General features: G+C 34.1%; 1 protein-coding gene across 1 annotated transcript in view; it reads left to right on the plus strand.

Annotated features, from left to right (window-relative positions):
* LOC123656849 (unconventional myosin-XV) overlaps positions 1-23,062 on the plus strand; it is an 83,182-nt gene that overhangs the window by 29,772 nt on the left and 30,348 nt on the right. Inside the window, exons 18-21 of the mRNA XM_045592466.1 lie at positions 257-2,445; positions 2,526-2,677; positions 2,904-3,141; positions 3,352-3,527. Of these exons, the coding sequence (XP_045448422.1) occupies positions 257-2,445; positions 2,526-2,677; positions 2,904-3,141; positions 3,352-3,527 (2,755 nt within the window). The remainder of the gene's footprint in view (positions 1-256; positions 2,446-2,525; positions 2,678-2,903; positions 3,142-3,351; positions 3,528-23,062) is intronic.

Below are 23,062 nucleotides of genomic sequence, written 5' to 3' on the forward strand. Positions count from 1 at the left end.
TGTAAATGTATTTTCACAAAGTCTATATTTCTTTGTTATTCACACTCTTTCGTATAAACTAACATTCTTAAACATAAAATTATAAAACGATTCATAATCTTATTGAAACATGTAACACTAGGTAAAAAGAAAGAAATAAACTATGTGGGTTAAATATAATATGAACCTATACATATACCTATAAAGTCACACGCCCAATTTTTTTTTTTTTAGAAACTTAATTTACTTATTTAAAATTTTATTTTTTCTTTTAAAGATCTTCCGCTATGTCCGACACATCCGAGGCCCCGAGTTTAGCATCTCATGTGCGGCGAGTCCGAGTGCCAAGCCAGGCCTCCGACGTGGACCAGTTTCTCGACGACCTCTTCTCACCGGTACTCGACCCTAACATTGACGAGCTGTCTGATGCGCGTTCACTAGCCGCGAGTATCAAGGGCGGTAAAGACTACCAGAAGTTTATCGATGACGTGCTCAACTGTTCTTACTCGGATCAGATAGAAACGTTGAACAAATCCGACTGCATGACTAAACTCATAAAGGGTGGTGGACAGAACGAAAGTGGTAACACCAGCAGGAAGGAGTCCAATGTAGATTCTATGGACGATTATATTACGAATCTTTTCGATCCTATATTTATGAACGATAGCTTAAAGAGATTGACTGACGGTGAGGGACTTTCCGGTGCTATCAAAGGGGGCGGTGCAACGCCAAGGACATCTGGTGCAAATACATCTACGCTAAGTTTCGGTGCTATATCGTTACCACCTTCAATGCCAGCGATGCCAGCGACTCCTGAGGCTCTAGCCGCGGCTCTTGGGCTTCATTTACCTCCTCCAGGAACTGTGGATATAAATGCCTATCATCAAAATTTGCAGCGAGCATTTCTTCAAAATGCTATGGCACAAAATCTACAAATACAGCAGCAACTTTTAGCTCAAAATCAAGCTTTACAAACACTTTTAGCTGGTCAGGTGGTCGAGTCAACTGATTCCGCACCGACATCACCCGTGCGGGCGTCGACTGTAGTACACGCTCAAATACATTCGCCTCCGAGAAATTCCGTAAAGTCGAGACGTGAATCAAATGAAAGTACTTCGACGGGAGCTCCGCCTCCGCCGCCACCACCTATGCCCCCTCCACTGCACGCCATGGATCCATCGGAGGCCCGACCCTTCATGGATCCATACGGTCGAGCAAAAACCGTCCGAATAGGAAAATGGCGATGGCCACCGCCCAAGGATGCAGCCGGACAAGATACGCCTCAAGATTTTACAAAGTTTAAAATGCGACAAATACAACGAAGAGTAACACCACAAGCGCAATCTAACGGTGTCGAGCACGAGCCACCTCGCGGACGTTCGCGTTCCGAGGCATCGCCTGGAATAGACTGGGAAGAATTTGAAGTCGACGGTCACACGCCATCACCGAGAGAGCCACCTAACCAGAGGACAGCGCGACGCAGTTTCGAAATCGGCGCGCAGAGACCCTCGCCGGGTAGCGTTGGAAAACTTAAATTAAGCTCCGAAATGCGCCAGCGATTGGAACGCGTCACCGCAAATCACTCTGTCAGGAGCTCATCGTCAGCGGCGGAAACTCCGCGAACGATCAACAAACTAGAGGACACGCGGAAACTCATGCTCGAGCGCCAGCTGGGAGGCGGAGGGCGCTGGGACGCACCGCCGCCGCCGCTGCCGCCCGCGCCTCCCGGCCCCGCGCCCCCGCCACCGCTGTCGCCGCCCTCGCCGCCCGACAAGCCTGCGCCGCCGCCGCCCGCACCCGATTCTTCCTCGTCCTTTGCGCAACTCCGCCGTGACCGCGACACTTTCGGTGTCCATCAGAATCGGGAGGCCGACGACCGCCACGCTTTCCTAGCAAACTGGAGTTCGAGAAGAAAAGAGGACGACGAATCCAACCAGGGCGATGATTTGGCGTCCCGTTTCTTAACTGCGGACCGACGGGAGCGCAGAGTGAAAGACGAGTGGGGAGAGGACTCCGACGTTCGAAGCTACAATGACGAGAAGGGACGAGTCAGTAGAGACGAGTGGGATTCCGAGTCGACGTTAGACAATAGACGCGATATGCGCGATAATTATTCTGGACGAGATGCATCCGAAATTTACGAGATACATCCGATGAGAGCCGAGAGGAGAAAAGATGATAATGAAATGGAGGACAGCTTTGAACGCAAGCGTTCCTCAGCTATGTACGATGACTTCGAGCGATATGATGGAAGAAAGAATTCTCGAGATATGCTCGTCGGCCGAATGAGGGACAGTCCTCGATCCGATATAATATTTCCTCCTGACAACAGTGACACGTTGAAGAGGGCTGAGCGCCCGACGTTTAAGACACACATGGCGCAGAAAGAAAGAGATAAGAAATTAGAAGCAGAAAGGCGCCATTCCGTCTCAACTCATATTACGGATAAAACTGAGCATATCGAACGTAAGACAGTTTTTATTTCTTTAATTACAGTTTATTACGATTGTGTGGAATTATAATACTATAAAATATTAAATATGTAGGTGACGTCCCAGCACCACCGGCCTTGCTGCCATCCGACCGCTCCTTCCTCACATACTCACGCGTCCCGTGGAAATTGCGCGTGCGCAAGGAAGTGTTCACCCCTTTAGAAACTTACAACGAACCTGCCATATTAGACTTGCTCTACGCACAAGTAAGTAAATCGAAAGAACTTCAAAAATTTAATTTGAGTCATATTTTCATTTTTGAAACACATTTTTCGTTTATTGACTTTGAACCCAAAAACAACTTAAATTTTATCGATTTGCTCCTAATAGCTCTTAAAAAGAAAAATTGATGTGAGATATTTACATTCACCCAAGTTCCGCATGTTAGCTTCACCCCTACTAACGTCACGTGACCGCGTCCGCCCGCTCCAGGTCGTGCACGACATCACGTCGAGCGCACCGTCGCTACGCATCAGCGCGAGCGAGCGGCGCGCGGGCGCGGCGTGGCTGCGCGCGCACAGCAGCGCCACGCGCGCCGCCAAGCGGCAGGCCGTGGACATGGCGCGCGAATGGCCCTTCTACTTCGCGCGCCTCTTCAGCGCGCGCATGCCGCCCGGCGAGAACGCCGTGCTGGCCGTGTCCCACAGTGCTGTCACCATTGGAGTCAAAGGTAGAGCGACCCGATATATCTCCGAATTCTAGCTATATTTTAATAGTTTGTATTTTTCTAAATATTCCCTGTTGAAAAATCGGTCTCTAGTTTTAGTGACTGACGACCGGCAATGACTCGTTTATTACGTTTTATTACTCAATTTTATGGATTTAGTAATAACCGGCCCTGTCCATCGAAATTGTCCTCCAACGAGCATCTCTCCGTTAGGTCCGGGCGGGCTGGTGGTGCGGCGCTCGCTGCCGCTGGGCGCGCTGCGCGCGGCGGCGCCGGCGCCCTCTACGCTGCAGCTGTCGCCCGCACGCGACGCGCCGCTCACGCTGCACGTGCCGCTGGCGCACCACGCGCACGCGCTCATCGCCGAGTTCGTACTGCAGCACTCACAGGTACGTTCCACCGTGTTTTAATAAAAGGAATGTATTATTTATAGAATTTTTGAAATAAAACTTCTTTACGCACGCTTGACTTGGGGAGTAAGCTGGTGAATCAGTGACGAGACCATAACGAAAAGTGTAATCGGGTGAGGCGAACGAAAGTTGAGAGGGAGATATAAATTAGTGGAAATAGAAAGAGAGAGAGATACGTTTCGTAAATTTTACTTCAGTCGTGTGGTCTAAAGAACACTCGTTTTTTTTTTCGTTTTTTTTTTACTGTAATTCAAATTTATATACACCGTACGAGTAATAAAAATACAGAGGATAAAAAAATAATTTTAATCGATTAGACTTATCGACTCGATTAGATTAGAAGAATATACATTTCTTAAATTCAAACAGTTTCTTAAATGTTTTTTCATTATTATAATCTTAGTTAAAATTTTCTATTACATCATCTTGTCAAATCAATACATAACTAAAAGAAAATCCCATACATTCATCCCCTTGTTATCCGTTTTAGGAGTATCATTCTTTAATTGTATTTCAACAAGTTGGTAGACTTATAAGTTGAATGAAAAATAACTAAAGGTTTGCGTATATCGTGGAAAAATGACTTGATAAGCTACAAATAAGTACTCAGCGTTTTATTTCTTACAATTAGAAACTTGGTCCCATCTAAAAAATATATATAACAATATCTCTATTTAAAATTAAATTATAAGAATATTAAGAAACGACATTTATTCATTAGAAAACAACTATAAGCTATTTGCGTTACGAAAATAGTGAGTCATTGCTGTCACTTACTGTTGTTGTTGTTGTTGTCACTACTGTTTGAATCTTTAAATTAACCAGTTGAAGTAAGCCTTTCATCTGAAAGGCTTACTTCGACTGGTTAATTTAAAGACGTCGTACTAATTCACTATAATTTAATTGGTCAGGGGGGCGTGGCTAACCTAATGAGTGACGTCGATCGCTCACTAATGTCTTGATTCAGTTATATGTTTTCTTGTCATAAAGTCTAATATCATTTTTTTTTCTTAATGTAAAGATAAAACAAAATACTAAAATCAGCAACGCAAACAAAATCACAGGTAGCAGTTAGTATTGAATAAATTATCACAATATATTTAAACAGAAGGAAGTTCAAACACTACAAGTAGTCTCCGATATCAGTGTCTCCGTTACTATTACCAGTTACCAAACACTGTTTCTTGTTGCTAGTGACTTAAAAGAGTCCATTAGAATTAGAACTAATACTGTCGGTTTTATGTATAATAACTACTTTGTTATGCATCTTACAATTAGCTAATTGGAGCTCCTAACCTACAGTTTCATGATTTTTGTAATTTTCAATATTATTTAAACTTTTCTTGCTAACTTTTTTTCTACTGGAATTGTGTAAGTATTTATTTTGGACTTTAAAAACCATATGTCAAGATCTTTGATATTTGTAATTAAATATTTCGTTTAAAAAGAAAATAAATTCCTATTCTTTAATGAAATACCGGGTGGCGCAAAACTACCGTTAGGGTTTGAATGTTTAATAACTTTTTAAATTAATTTATTAAAATTTTGAATGTTTGATTTTGAATTTGAAATTTTAAATGTGGCAAATGCATAACAGAACAGCGATCAAAACTTCTTGAATTTTGAATTTTTAAAATCAACGGTCAATTGTTTTGACGGTGTGCTTATTGTGTTTTTTTAATGTGCGTACTGGACCTTCAGCACCAACAATAATCCGCCTGGTCAAAAATTTTCGACAATATGGTACAGTAAAACACCTTCCATGTACCGGAAGACCATGTACGGTCCACACGGAGGAAAATATGCAACGTGGTGTCGGTACTGTGCAGGACAGTCCAGAAACATCAACAAGAAGACGTTCGGCACAACTGGGGCTATCGCGGAGGTCCGTTCAGAGGATTTTGGATGCATTGCACATGTTTCCGTATAAGGTTCAGCTTGTGCAAGAATTGAAGCCGTTACACTACCAACAACGTCTTGATTATGCCAATTCATTCCGACAAAAGCGGAAGAAAATCGAGATTTCATTAACAATTTGATAATGAGCGATGAAGTCCATTTCCATTTTAATGGTTTCGTAAACAAGCAAAATTCCAGGATATGGCCTACAGAGAATCCAAGAACAGTTCATCAGCAACAATTACACTCACTTAAGTGTACTGTTTGGTGCGGTGTATCGTCTGAAAGGATCATTGGTCCATATTTCATTGAAAATGCACATGGCGCCTCAGTTACGAATAATGGTGAATGAACATCGAACGATGCTGGACAATTTCTTGAGGCCAGCTGTAGAAAACCATCCACAGTTGTGGTTCCAACAAGATGGAGCCATGGCTCACCCTGCAAGGGATACAATGGTTCCGTTACAGCACCTCTTTGGCGAACGCAATATTTCGCGCAGAAGCGGTTTCAATTGGCCCCCATGTTCACCGGATTTAACAGCGCCAGACTTTTTTCTTGGGGATTATTTGAAATTTTTCTTGGGGATTATTTGGAAGAAATGGTATAGGTATATAAATAAGCCAGCGACCATACCACAGCTAAAACAAAACATTCGAAATGAAATTTAAGCCATAACACTGGAAGTTTTACGTAAGGTTATGCAAAATGTACTGGAAAGACCACGAATGTGCGAAGCCGACCACTTGCGGTGGTCACCACTTGCGGGATATAATTTTTCAAACTAAAGCCAAAAATATTCCCCATTAATATACTTTATATTAAAATAATAATAATTAACCATTAAATAAAAAAGTTATTAAACATTCAAACCCTAACGGTAGTTATAGTTAAAGTATATAATGGCTGAACGCCTTGAAATGCATCGATCGGAAATAAATAAATATGAGATATCTTTAAAATATTAGAATAGATAAAATAAATTCACTAATGTTATTTTGATTGACGAAGCACTTTTCATCGTCGTAATGTCTTATGGTAATATAACCGTTATGTCAAATAAAAAAATCTTAGTTATGTAAATTATCAACATCGGTACGTCTTCGAAATGGTGTCAATTCATGAATCAGCGAGAATGTGTGCCTACTGACATTTAAATCATCTGCTTTTTACATAAACAAGATTTCTTACTTCCGAAATTGGCTAATATTTTCTATTATGTAAAACTTATACATTCGGCGTTTATATTTATTTTAAACAAATACGTAATCATATTTGATAAAACCTAAACTTAAATATAAAAAAATATAGCGAATACAAATATAACGAAATGTATATATATATATATATATATATATATATGTACTAGCTGACCCCGCAAACGTTGTTTTGCCATATATGTTATTAACACCCTTAATCCCCCCCCCCTATAACTTAGGGGTATGAAAAATAGATGTTGGCCGATTCTCAGACCTACCCGATATGCCCACAAAATTTTATTAAAATCGGTCGAGCCGGAGGAGTTCAATGTTTAACACCATGACACGAGAATTTTATATATTAGATATACATTTCATTATATTTATATTCGCTATATTTCGTATAAGTAAAAAAAATCTAAATTTAATTATCATGGAACGCTTTATGAATAACGTATTTTTTTTGTAACGTAAAATAGTATAAGTATGCAAATAAAGGTTTTGATGCAAAATCAAAAATCAAAATAAAATCGATATTATTTTTTACGGATAAATTAAGAGCAGTTAATTTTTAAAAATATTTAACTAATAATAACTTCGTCCTGATACAGATAAAATTTAATTAAGAGCACACTTTCTTTTAACTCCATAAAGACGTTATAAATTTGATTACCGTTTCATTTATTGTTACTTTAAACACCAAACGCGTTCTTCAAACTTCCGGTCTCGGTGTAAAACGAATAAATATATGTACATAAATAAGGAATTATGTACGAAACTTAAAAGAAACTATTCAAGTAATGACGCATACAAGTATATGATTAATTTAACTCACTTGGATTTTAGTAAAATAACATTGAATAGGTAAATAATACAATTGGTAATAACTTAATTTTTTGGCGATTTTTAATTATTGCAAACAAAGTAACCAATACACTTATAGCACGTGCTGGTGAAAGGTCCGTAAAATCGGTTTCTACCTACACGCACATAGCCGGAACAAACAGCAAAGAGGAAAAGAGAAATTAAAAAAAATATTTTGTTTGAAGACATAGGTAGAGTACCCTAGTACCTACTTATAATCTGTGTCATTAACTGAATAGTAAAAACTATAAAAAGCTTAATCTTCTTCACTTCTAGCGCGAACTTTTAGACGCTGTATCAAGATGAAAGCTAAATTGGATTTTAAATAAGTGAAACAAAAATTCAGGATCAAATATGCAGATAGCCATGTAATTACATTTATTACTCTTATATTTAATTGAATAAATTATTTTTATTTGTTTCATTATTTTTTTGTAACTACACATCACCGAACGTGCGCTTTTGGAAGTACGCGTACCTTATATTAACTGGTACAAAATATTTTTAGAATTAAACCAGCCGTTTGTACAAAGCATTGTTGCAATAGCGCTTTAATAAATAAATAAATAAAATAAATCTACTGCACGATATGTGTGCAGTTTCTTTCTCTACAAAATCTCGTTCGTGATACCGCCATAATTAGCAATTCAATATAATTCCTCATTAGTAGGTAATTGATACAGTTACATTAACAAGGAACACAACACACGCTCACAGCTGCTCACTGCCCGTTAAAGATAATAATATATATAACAGTGTTGCAGATGTAATCATCATAAAATATGTTTAATTACAATTATAGCTTAGACACGGTAAAGCAGTAATATTCTTTTATTTCTACGTAATTGAATTGCGTGTATGAAATCATAATGATTTTTACGAATAATAAGGAAATTATATAATAATAATGATTAAATATAAATATGACTGAAGTAATATGTTTTATATCAATATTTTTAAGCTTTCGAATCGTATTTGAATGTCAAAAAGTTTCGAGTTTTATTTTTCGTGCCTAATACATTAAAAATACTATAATAATATTCTAATATTTTAAATAACAATCAATATATTATTATGATATTTTATAAAAATATAAAAAAATATTATAAAAACAATAATTATCAAATACGAAAAGAAAATATAAATTACAAATCCGATAAAATTTTACTCGCTTGTTTAATTAACATCTCTTGATGCGATCCCGTTAAACTACGTTACATTGACCACGAACACGCTGTCTCTACTCTGAAAATTTTCGAAAATTCTCGAAAAATTTCACCGGACTCTATAAGCAAACAATTATTAGACAATTTATTATTTAATATATGGTATTGGACTCCTAGCAGCATTCATTCAAATGTGGTGTAGGATTGTGGATCATATTCCACGTGATAAAAAAATCCTAGCCCCTTTTTAACCGACTTCAAAAAAAGGAGGAGGTTACTCAATTCGACCGTATATATGTTTTTTTTTTATGTACGCGGATAACTCCGTCGTTTATGAACCGGTTTTGACCATTCTTGTTTTGTTGGAAAGGAGATATCCCTAATTTGGTACCATGATAAGGAAACCAGGATCCGATGATGGGATCCCAGATAAATCGAGGGAAACTCTCTAAAACCCGCATAACTTTTTACTGGGTGTACCGATTTTATGATTTTTAATTTAATCGAAAGCCGGTGTTTACATTTTATAGACAATTGCTTGCTCTACCGACATCAACAACTAAAATATTTATTAAGTGGTTATTTTAATATTACAAACAGACACTCCAATTTTATTTATTAAAATTTGCTTTGTCTTAATATGTAAGCTACTTTGGCAATCTACTTCTGAATAACCGTCAAATACTATTATTTTTAGCCCTATAAAATGTCGATAAAGTGAAATTTTAATACTAACTGCCACATACAAGTAAATAACCGCCTATAGAAACGAATTTTTCTTCTCGTGGAATGTGTTTTATTGTAAAGGATAGCCATGCTTACGCGCTCACGAAAGGTGTAACGAGGCTATGAAAGAAGCTCGTCTATTTAAACCTACAGAACCCCCCGTTTAGAGGAACGCAGTTAGGAGTCAAACACCTGTACATTGTAAGAAAATAATAAAATAGATTTAATATTTTCACATACTATAAAAAGTTAAAACAGACAAAAATTACTTCGCGTTGTTGAAGGCCTAATACATATAAATAGTGAAAATATTTTAATTAAAATTGTTGCAAATTGATTTATTGTTCAATTAATGAAACTATTATGTACTGAAACTAAAATATATCAATTATTATCAAACATTTTAAATATTTAACTTCATATAGTTTAAGTAAAAAAGGCTTATTTAGATATTTCTATACAAATAAAATTAATATAAACATTTTCATACTTTCATTTCAAATCTGGAGCGACTGATAAAAACATCTACACATTAAATTTCACTATTATGATGAGTAACGAGAAGTTATTAGACCAGTTAATCTATTCATTAGTATGACGTGGTTATGTATGAAAACTGACTTTGGTTCATAAAAAAAATGCTTATATAAATAGTGCTTTGCTTTGACGCTTTTATAAAACGATAGATAGATTTGTTTAACCACTTTTAATATTTTGACCATAGGCGTTATAATAAAATAGCTGACCCAGCGAACTTCGTAAGGTTAATTTTTTTTAACCTACTTCAAAAAAAGAGGAGGTTACTCAATTCGACCGTATCTATATATATATATATATATAGATACGGTCGAATTGAGTAACCAGTATATATATATATATATATATATATATATATATATATATATATATATATATAATGTATGTTTGGGGATAACTTCGTCGTTTAGGAACCGATTTTGATTATTCTTTTTTTATCGGAAAGGAGATATCCCAAATGTGGTACCATGATAATGAAACCATAATTTGATGATGGGATCCCAAAAAAATCGAGGGAAACCCTCGAAAATTCTCATAACTTTTTACTGGGTGTACCGATTTTAATGATATTTAATTTAATCGAAAGCCGATGTTTATCATGTGGTCACATTTAAATTTCATCGAGATCTGATTACAACTTTTGGAGTAATCTTTGATAATGCGTATTTACTTGAATATTTTTTCGACACCTACGTTGTATTACTTGTCGATGTAACTGAAGTCGGTTTTTTTTTTCGTTTGCCAGCAAACACAATTATTACCGTTTATGTTTTGTTTCGTAAATAGATCGATTTCTATAAGTATACGGTTCACACTCGGTGATCTAGAAACAAATGCAGCACAGACCACCTCAAAAATCTGTATGGATTGTACAAACATTTACTATGTAAAGGATAATTTATTCTTATAATCTATCTATTCGTATAATTCTTCGTGCAGTTGCGTAATACTTTCGATAACTTCTAATTTTTAGTTAAACACGGAGTCCGTTTTCTATTTCGTTTACTCAAATCATATATTTAAACGTGACGAGAATAATTAGACTGTAGATTTTTAGACTTCTGCTGTTATTTTGAAGCCGCTAATGGTGGCGAAAAAGGTAATACACGTCGTGTTTATTTTTTATTTATCTATTATCTTTTATATAAATAAAAGTACACGTCTCGCCAAAGTTTACTATACATGCGTATAACTTCTAAATGATTGCACCAAATTGGATAGTTGTTTTTTTTTTTATTCTTTATTGTCAGGACAAGGTATTGGTTTAAAGATAATTTAAAAAAAATAGAAATATTCACAAAAATAATGGCGGTACGAATTTCAAAGTGTCAACTACTTTTCAATAATTTTGCTTTTTATTGTTATAACGCTAGACTAAATTTGAAAATAATATAAAAACCAAAATTTACTAGCTGAATAAAATGTATGTACATTTAAGTGGAATACCTACTAACATATTTTCGTAATACGAGTATAAAGACACGGTTTAATATTTTTGAAGGCGAAAACACGAAGACGTGCACTCGAAACGTGCCTTCAATTTATACTATTAAGAATTCCTTTTTCGAAATCGTTCCATCATTAATTAATAGGTATCTATACTTTTTGTGTATTTTATTATTATGTAGAGTTTTGTTACACGGTTTATCTGTCAATTTAGGTTTTTAAAACATATTTAAGGTACTTCTTGGTTCTAACAATACATAAAAACCAATAACTGTGTAAACTAGAGAAAAAAAAAAAATTTCCACTTCGGATTGGAAAATTTACAGGTTACGGAATTTGATAATGAAGCATTCGGGCTTTATATTACTTTTAAATCTTTTTTATTTACATACATAATTATATTGTTATAAAATTTATTTGAGCAGGATATTAAATACCTTAAGATTATAATTTACAAATCACCTATCAAAATATCGTGTAGAATTGCGACGATTTTGTAATTTACATTATATTGAATATGTTTGATGATGTTCGATTATTATTTTTTTTGATCTTATTTTAGTACAATATAACTAGATACACTTTATTTTGATTACTACATATAAACCTTAAAATTCTCACTGTGCATACCCTTAATAACGAGGAAAATTATGTAACGCATGGTATTTTTTTTTATTCGAATTCGAATTGAAATGATTGGATGACGATTTATCCATAATTCGCAGAAGTTGCCGAAGTAATTACATAAAACTCAATGATCAAAAGAAGTAAGTACATTTCCTGTCCTTACATCATGTGGCAACTACATCCGGCATCGAGAGGGGATATTGAAGGAACTGATGGTTGTCGAGAATGTTCGTTAACTTTACACATACCTTTTACTTATAGAATGTTATACATTTTAAGTAAAGTCCTAAAAGGGGTTATTTTAATTGATTTAGACAAAGGTATATGTGTATTGACTTTCATAATCTTCGTAATTCTTAACGAGAAAAGCAATTATCGTTTGACCGAAATATGTAGGTACCATAAAAACATGATTTTAATAATATTCACAAAAATAAATACTCATAAACAAAAATAATTTAAAAATATGATCATAAATGCATCAATAAAGCCAACTATAGAAAGATAACGATAAAACACATTGAGACCCATAGGCCACAGCAACCTTGGTACCCGAACCGATGATTAAATATCCGGAGGCATCAATCAAAATGTCAACACAATAGATGAGCTTTCCAAACACCATAGCGCTAACGGCCGCGTTCGACGCGCAGTCGAACCGTGACCGCGCACCCGCGCGCACCATGCAGCGGCCGTGCCTGACCGCCGCGATGCGCGACAACTGGCGCCACTTGCAACACGTCTACGGCCTGGAAGTCGAGGACGACTTCCCGCCTCCTCACCGAGCGCCCAGCCTCGACTCCTTGATCAACTCCTCGGAGGGCGCCGCGTCCAGCGCGGATGCCTCCGCCCCCGAAGACTCCGATTCGGGGGCAGATACGCGGGATCCGGAACCGATCCGACGAAAGAATCCCGAACGTAAAAAGTGTCCTCAAAGTTTCTCGTCCTCCTCCAGTGGTCACATGGAGACGATACACGAAGAGACTACGGAACCAAAAGTGTCTGTGAAGGAAATCCTAGCCAGGTTCGAGAATTTAACGGAAAAGACAGATTTTGTTCAGGTAAAGATATATTATACGTAAGATGTATATTACGATAAATTGTAAATTTCGGTGGTCATATCGTATCTATCGTATATTATAAAGAAAATTGATATTACGAAGAAAAGAAGAAAGTATTACATTTCATAATAGCACGTACCTATTTATATTTGAACGCACTTACCATATGATATTCTTATTCTGTAAGTGAATACAAAATTTCTCATAAAAAATATTTCACGTCACTTCTACTTAGTATCTTGTGTTACTGTTTTCCAAAAAATAGATAAAGTGGTGGTTTAATACGTGATCTGATAAATATCATTTATAAAATATCGTTGCAGCGATAAAAACAGAATTCTCACAAAGTTTGACTTATTAGATAAAAGTATTCACAAATTTAACCTCTTAAGCAATCGCATGTAATCGATTACATTAAAATCGTGTTCTATCAACTCGATAGACAACGTTTTTTTTTTACTGTTCGTTATTACGCTATCAAATATGAACAGTACCTATCTAAAAGTTATTAAAGGCACCTGACACGCAATTATTATTCATAAACATGACCCTTCACTGGTCAAGGCGTACCACTTATTTTACGATAATTGTGATAATGTGATCGCTTAGGAACTAACTTGCCCATTATATCATTCGTAATTTAAGGTAGTAAATAAACAACAAGATCTCTACTGCTAGTTACAAATCTTTCTGATATCTCAATGTATTATATATTGCTTAGAAGTAGTGTTGAATAATTTTGAAGCTTAAACTTAAGCTTTTGTTGCGCTACGTACAAATAATTGTAGCGTAATGTTTTATAAACATTTGTCACTTCTTACGTAAGCTTTAACGTTGAAAAACAATTAAAATCGGTTCATTCAAAGGTTTTTAATTATAAACATCTACTAATATTTTCTCCTTATATAATTTATTATAGCATTATGCACTAGTAATAATTTTTACGTTATGGTCATTTTCTCAAATCTCATCACACTTTTTTTTAAATTATATTTTGTAACTTAGAATTTAATTAAATCAGAAGTCGGCGTAATCGAGTACCTAATATTTGACTTGAGAGTGTATAGTCTACAAAAAATCCTTTCTCGATTGATTATTTTTAATAACAACAAAAGACAGGTATATTGTATGCAATTCTACATGAATCAAACCAATTTCCAGGTTTTTAGGACGTCAATGTTTCGTTCGGTTGTGTCATCATACCATTTGTAAAAAACGAACCTTTAGTAACAATGTATATAGGAAATCATTTCTTAATAATAACAGCGCGGAAAGTGAAAAAAAAAACTCGTCACACACAATGTGTTCGAGTGCTTTGTAGAGAAAGTTACCTTTAATATTCATGTAAGAGCATTTCATATAAGAAGAATTCATAATTCTCGCTCAAATATCAACAATTTAAAGGTAATTACGACGATTTTATACTTAAAACTAAAACTGATACGCTGATCGTCAAAACCAACAAATATTATTTTCTTCGCGACAGTAAAAGGTTTAAGTAGGTTTTCATAATGTGATGACAATAAAGTTACATTTTTTTATAATATCAATAAACAATATCAAACATTTTGTGCTGTACATTTAAAATATATTAATACGGTAGTCCTTCGAAACTTTATGCAACGTCGTACATAACATGCAGTCGGAGACATGCACAAAGAGAGAATGATTTGACTTATCCTTCATTCATGCTAAAAACATAACCCTTCCTTGGCAGTCGGGTAATAAATAATAAGTGTTTAATTTTCGTACTTAATATTTTTAACATTAATTAGGACTTTAAAGTCTTCATTATTTTAATAAGTGTTATAATACGCATCTGGCTAAACTCATTGTTTTATGTAATAATATTTTACTAATCCTTCTCCTACATGGGGAAAGAGGTCTATGCCCAACAGTGGGATACTACAGGCTGAAGCGTAAACTCCTGTACTTACATTTCCAGCAGAAGGTTTAACAATACTGGCTTGGAAACAAAAAAAAAATTTGACTTCAATTAAAACGACCACTAATACAACGTAGGTCGACACAAAAAAATAGTCAAATAAATACGCATTATCACTACATAATACTATCACTACATAAAACAACGTCGCTTCCGGCTATCTGTATGCTTAGATCTTTAAAACTGCGGATACGGTTTTCTTTAGTAAATAGAGTGATTCCAGAGGAAAGCTTATACGAGTATGTAGGTATAATACATGCATAATATAATAGAGAAACACTGATTGTCTTAGGGGTTTCTAATGTGATGTATATAAACTTATTTTTGCGCTTACTAATAATATCTAGTAAATAAAGTAATTCCAGAGGATGGTTTATATGTAGGTGTAATATAGTAGAGATGCATAATATAGTAGAGAGGAACACTGATAGTTTTAGAGGTTTCTGATGTGATGTCGTATATAAACACATTATTGCGCTTACATTGCAAATATTTATTTTATATTTATATTGCACCCGTGCAAAGCTGGAGCGGGTCACTAGTTAGAAATAACTCAAAAAATACGCGCTATATCTCGATCAAATTTAAAGGGAACCACGTGACACACACCAACTTTTCTATTAAAACAAAAATCATCGAAATCGTAACATTCCTACATAAAAAAATACAGCCGAATTGAGAACCTCTTCCCTTTTTGAAGGCACTTACAAAATGTTTAAAAATATTTAGTTAAGGTTAGTGTATTTGCATATTACTCTCAGGATGCTAGTCAAATAAGTAATTTAATGTAAATACTGAGAAAACCTTGAATTCGGCTTGGCTTTGTGTAACAGCGATGGCATCGGCACAACTAACACAATCAGTCACGTCGCCGGTGGGTGACAATTGCCCGGCAATCGGACCGTACTTCCGTTTCCTAACTACACGCAGACCCGTGTGAATATACGATATGACAAAACAGACTGTTGGATTGTTACAAATTTGCATTTAACGATCGAAACAATAAACCTTATTAAAATGAACGTTGTAAAAAACGGCTACACATACGACTCCAAAAATAAAATACTACTACTATATCATTTCGTTTATTCATTTCTTTATTTTTTACTACTTTCGGATAATTTTTCACATGCATACATAATAACGCTGTGTGGCTACGGCATTAAAGAATAAAGCTACCCTCCCTCTTCCCGTGGGTGTCGTAAGAGGCGACTAAGAAATAACACAGTACCACTACCGCCTTGGAACTTAAAAAGCCGACTGATGGCGGGATAACCATCCAACTGCTGGCTTTGAAATACACAGGCCGAAGACGGGCAGCAGTGTTTTGGATGTAACAAAGCCAGCCCTGCGGTCACCAACCCGCCCACCCATTGTGGTGACTACGGGCAAAACACATAAGCTCACGCCATTTTTGGCGCGAACTTGTGGAAGCCTATGTCCAGTAGTGGACTATATTAAGCTGAAGTGAGTGATACATAATAAAATATTAGTATTAGAATAAAGTAACATAAAACAACTTAAGCATATTAACATCTTCGAAGTAAGAGATATATATATAATAGAAAAAGGTACACCACCTACTATAATAATACAGCCTTAAACCTTTGTCTGCAACAACTAATACCCATTAATAAAAAATAAAAAAACTTTGACTAAAATAATTCTCTTAGGCAATGTAAGAACTAAAACGGCTATATAAAAAAAATTTAAAAATTGAAATACATTTAGAATTTTTTTTTAAATACTCCGCCATTTATGTTTGAGTTATGCATGGAATATGAAGCTGTTATCGGTCAAGTGTTACATTTGTTATTATTTATTATATACTGTTATGTACATCGTTGGAAACGGAATACCAGAGCACGCCGTTACTCGATTAGGAGCAAAACGAGACATCGATTCTCATGTCGATTATTGTAATTCGTAGCCAAAGTCCATAGCGCAAATATTGTAATTAGGTATAAAGATCACGAGAACTACGTGCGAAACTAATATAACCACAATTTATACTGTATTTAAATGTTCTTTCATAACGACCTATTTCAAAACATGAAAGAAAAAAAGCACATATCAAAGAGACTAACGCCGAGTTGCACGAAAAGAAATTAAAATTTAAGTAGTGATTAAACCAATTTAATCGCAAGAATTGTATAAAATTCTTGTGATTAAATTAGTTTAATCTCTACTTAAATTTTAATTTTGTTTCGTGCAACTCGGCGTAAGAATGTTTATAAAATGATTACTAGAATTGCGTTAAAAAGACAATTTAGATTTCAACGAATATGTAAAATAATATAGAAAATTATGTTCTTGAATTAATGACAACCAAAATACTTTAAAATTTATGTACAATAAGCTTGAATATAGGACATTTAAACAATTGTAAAGCTGAAAGCTGATTTTTTTATTTGTTTTTAATGGCTTTCAATGTGCCAAAACAGCACGGATATTAATTTCACCAACGCCGTCTCGTAGTGCGGGCGAGCTTTGATAAAATTTTGAAAACCTTATAAAAAATAGTTAAACGAATACTTTTTCAATTATTTTATATTATATAGTCTAAAAAATACACACATACAATCTTATATATAGTTAATGGCCTCCAAAAAGAAACATAGCATGCACTTTTGTAATTAAATTTAATAGAACCTTCATCCAATGATAAATTTCTGGTTTTCATTAACTGTCATAGTGTCTTCGAAAATTTGAAGGAGCTGGTTTCATCTAATTAGTAACTTTAAGTCATCTTATTTATATATTATACTAATAGGTGGCAAAAAACTGTACAAGTTAAATTGCTACCATAGCTTATGGATGCTTGGAACTCGATATTAAAAACATAAAAATAAGTACCTACGTTAGGAAAATTATTCAAAATAATATATTTTTTAAGCTTTGTAAATTACATACTCGGAATCGATTCGTACATGAATGCTCACTACTATTCTTTCTGAACTAAGACTACTGACTACGAAAAGTGTACAGACATACCAAAACTATAAGGTTTGATTGTTGGCTACGCAACCCTAAAACCCCATATCAATAATTTTATAGTTATACTGCGCATTTGACGAACGTTTGCTTGACACACGGTTTGAAAGCATCGATCCGTAGTTCCTGGCTATCACATTTCTACCTAAAAAACTACGTTATTAGCGAACACACCGCTGATGTTTTACAAATTATACGTATCCAAATAACGCTTATAATTTAAACATAATAATTGTATAACATCGATCGTAACTCATAATATGTAAATATGTTGCTAGATTACGTAATATTGTTTTACCTTTTCGGCTTAGAGGTCAGATATGGAGAAAAAAATTATTTTATATCTTTATTATCTTACTGATTAGCGATCGAAATGATAAAGCGGATCCGTTCAGCGCAAGGCGTATATTATTGTTTGTGGTTTGTCTTTTTTTTATTGCATTTTAGGTGATATCTTCATAGATTGTGGAACAGTTTTAATCATTGTTCTGTTAGCTTTTTTTGTGAAATTGATTACTTAAAAAATAAATAAAAAATGATTAATTTTATAAACGTTGTATGAACATTTATAAACATCCAATGACTCTCCCACCATTTTCCTGTCCTGAATAACGACGGGAGAAGGTATGGTAAGTAAACCGCGCGGGTGCTGTAATTGAAAATTAGATTTACTAGTCTAATTGACGTTGATCGACAGCGTAGCTACTCACTTTCATTCTGACTGAGCTATTAAAGCGTCTCAAGTAGTGATCAGTTAATGTTGACATAAAAATATACACTGTTTGGAACTGTTAAATAGGAAAGGCTTTACTTATAGTGCAAGGAGGTATGGTGCATTCGGACGCGGGGTATCAGGAGTTGCCGACAACCGCATGCAAGGGCGCAAAGTATCAATATATATATAGTATATACAAGTGTTTGCGGCTGACTTTTTTTTCATCAACACACCGAAAATTGTTCAAACCTCTTTTTAAATGACTTCAAAACAGAAATAGGTTCTTAATTTGACTATACTTTTTGTATGTGCTACCACCAAATTAGAAGATGCAAACGCAATGATCACTGGTGCACTAATATCGTGATCACATAATGTTCAAAAGTAGGCATGTCTTTTTTTTACAATTAGTAGTAGTTTAGCCAGGGACAAACATAAGTTAATTTGTAGTAATTACATTATGCTTTATTTGAAAAAAAAAATTAAATTGGTACCAATCCTCATTAGTATCATCTGAATTTTTTTAAAGCTTAAATTTGGATATGACAAAATATTACTAAAATATGATAAGTATATATCCCGCTCTATATCTCAATTGTAGTGTTTAACATAGTGTAATAAAGTGCTAAAACATACAGAACATCCAGTAAGCACCAATAAATAAAGCGATCGCGTGCAACAAGGCCGGCAACAATACGGACAGCAAAATGATGGCGATTAACGTTATATGAACACATCTTCCGTTCACCAGCATTCATTGTTATCGAAACAATATTGTGCAGATACAATGCAATAGACAAAACAAAATGGCGGATAGCATCTTGAATAGGTAGCTAGATTTACAACTTAGGTCTAAGAAAACATATAAGAATATAAATATAAAAATAATAATTAAAAAAAAAAACAAAAAACCCGCCTGCGTGAAGAACAACTATTAGAAAATCAACTGAAAAAGCTGGAACAAGATAACAATTCAATATGCACACAAAGTCAGCGAAATAAATATAAACAATATCAAACATTTTGTGCTGTACATTTAAAATATATTAATACGGTAGTCCTTCGAAACTTTATGCAACGTCGTACATAACATGCAGTCGGAGACATGCACAAAGAGAGAATGATTTGACTTATCCTTCAATTTCATGCAGTCGGGTTAAAATTCTAATATAAGTATAAAGTGAGTTTTAATAGTATCAGATAATAATAAATAATTAGTTGGGGTTTAAGATTGGCTTAATAAATTTGAATTACAATCAAATATACGTTCGTAGCTAAGAGCTTTCGATACGAGAGTAAACAAGAATTTTGGTGATTTATTTCTCAACATAGACTCCATTTAGTTCTATACCACTTGAGCCAGTAATGCTTTAACTTCTTTACCCTATCTGAAAAATATGTTTTCTAAAGGTCTGCAAAATATTTTAAGTCATTGTTACAATTTGTAATATTTTTCATGACATTTAAGCGATTAGATACTAATCTTTACAAATAAACAAGTTTTTTATTTTATTTTTTGTTTGTAAATGTAACCGATAAAAATTTAAGTACCTAAATACATTAATAGCCGGTTTAAAACAGGCAGAAAAACTTTAAAAACGAGAAATACTTTTAAATGTTCTAAGCAAACAATTCTTAGAATTTTAAATATAACGTAGACAATTCTAATCGCACATATGACTTTCTGCTATAAATAAAACTCTTTTACTTTTACAATTAATATTAAATTAAAACATTAAACTATTTCACTTTTCAATCTATTTGCACAAACTGTATACTTTGTTATACACACTCTTTCGTATAAATTAACATTGTAAAACATAAAATTATAAAACGGTTCATAATCTTATTAAATCATAATAACATGTAACACCAGGTAAAAAGAAAGCAATAAACTTTGTGGATTAAATGTGGGCATATGTAGAGATATCGCTCATAATAACGATCGTTTCCCCGTGATAACTGCTGGTTTAAAACTAGACTTTTGCATAATCTGTTGAATAACTTTATGAGTGGATATATATTAGAGAAACGCTAACAAGTATAATTGAGTTATAGCGCGACAGGAACCAGCTTGCTCATAATTTAGAGTAGCCTGACTTGGGAATTACTTAGCTCAACTTTACAAAAAGCTTAAGCTACGCGCTGGCGACGGTTATGAAATTATTGAAGGCGTGCATAAGCTACTGTAACCGCTTACCGTCACTTGTTTTCCACCATAGCATTATAAAATATTATAAACTAGCTGACCCGGCGAACTTCGTATCGCCTAACACAAACTTTATCGTATGGTATTAAAGTTCAAATTGACTTTTAAGTATTATCACAAATCTTTTGTATGAGAATATAGAAAAGTGTTGTTTTTAGACTTTTTCAGGAAATTTTAAATTTTTTTTTTTTTGAATTTTTCTCTCCGTAAGAACCATCCTCGTACTTCAAGGAATATTTTAAAAAAAGAATTAGCGAAATCGGTCCAACCGTTCTCGAGTTTTGCGCTTAGCAACACATTCAGCGACTCATTTTTATATTATAGATGTAATTAGAAATACACTGAACAGCCTACTTCAGCTTATCGAGGTCCAATGCTAGATATAGGCCACCCCAAATTCGCGCCAAAGATCCCGGTATTCCGCAATCTCATCCAGATTTTGTACGCCAACTTCATAATTTATATGACCACAGCCTTATACTTACAAGTAGTTGTAAATACTACTAATGCTTCTACATAATTCGAAAACATGAACGACTTAGACTGTTAATAATAATAACATAAACTGCAACTGACTGCAACTGCAGACGGCAAAAAAGTCATTTTTAATTTAATAAACATTTAACATATTAACTACTAATAAATATATATGTTCTGTGATTTATACAACTTATTATACTTACTATACGAGTATATACTTGATTTATAGGCGAACGCTAAGCTTTACAATAGCGTAAGGTGTGTTTAAAACGCTATTAAATCGGTACTTACGTTGAATATACAATTAATATTACCAAACAATCATCTAGAAACAATGCGATTCTGATGACAAAATTGGCAATTTCATAATAGTTAAACTGTGGATGCCGTAAATGTGCCGTGTATAATTTTAATGATGACTGCATTGTGACTACAGTTGTAACGGTCAGTAAACATGGCACGCGCCACTAGTTGGCAGTACTGTTCATTATCTGGTGTTAGCAGCCACTGGTTTATATCGCTCCGCGTTTACATTGGGATTTGATTCACATTTTTTTTATATTTTAATTGTATTTTAAATTAACTTGTTCTTAATAAAATTGGTTGCTTTTGTTGTAATATTTTAGATATTGTACAACTAGGGAAAACATTAATATATGATTTTATATAGTAATTGAAAAATCTTGTGCAGTTAAATAAAATAGCTGATGTTTCTCGTTATAACGTCAAACACTTTGTATATTTACTTATCCGCTTTTAGTTTGCTACATCAAGTATCCAAAAGTTTGCCTGAAAGAGCCCTTCTGACCATAAGACCGCCATTGTATATATTTCTTTTTTACAATTATCGTTTTATTTTAAGTATCTTAATTAATCTTTTATTTCTTTATTTACCCTGTCTAATATTTTATTAAATATTTATAAAAATAAAAATACGTATAAATATAAAAAAAGTTCTTTCCTGAGGTAGTTGAAGCCCTAGTCGGTAACTATATTATTAAATACAATCTGACATTACATAACATCTAAAAAGCGACTTTTTTTTCATTTAAGTAAGTTAATTTAAAAATGAATAAATCGAAGTGTTTCACGCTTTGTAAAGTAACCGTGAAAAATATTTTTTTACGTTTATGCTACTCGTAAAAATCGATTGAAATGATCGTTACACAAAAATACTATCACTATAAAAGACAATTAAATTTTATTGCCGAACAATGAATTTTTGTGATTTAGTTGTTCCGATTACGTTTGCAATTTTAAAATTATAGTGTCTGTGATACCACTCGGGTTCCTTATCATATCTCATATTATAAAGAGACTCATTATTTATTATAAACAAATTAAAAAAGACGTCAATCTCTGTGAAAAGTTTTAGGGTCTAATATTTGGCAAGGGACTAATTTAATAATTAATTTAGGCTGTCACAACTTATAAACATAAAGTATATACTGCTGCATAGTCTAGTAAGACGTCTTCAGTGAGGGTTTTACACAAGTTTATAATAATTATCGTTACGTTCCTTTAACTTATAGTGTGTTATTTTATTGCCTATATTGAGATAAGAATTACAAAGCGACTTGATAAAGGCAAACTTCTGGCAAATTCTCTAATCGGCGTGTTCAAGTAAAATAATTCATTACTTTTTT

The sequence above is a fragment of the Melitaea cinxia genome, chromosome 10 (assembly GCF_905220565.1).
Source record: "Melitaea cinxia chromosome 10, ilMelCinx1.1, whole genome shotgun sequence".
Taxonomy (NCBI): Eukaryota; Metazoa; Arthropoda; class Insecta; order Lepidoptera; family Nymphalidae; genus Melitaea; species Melitaea cinxia.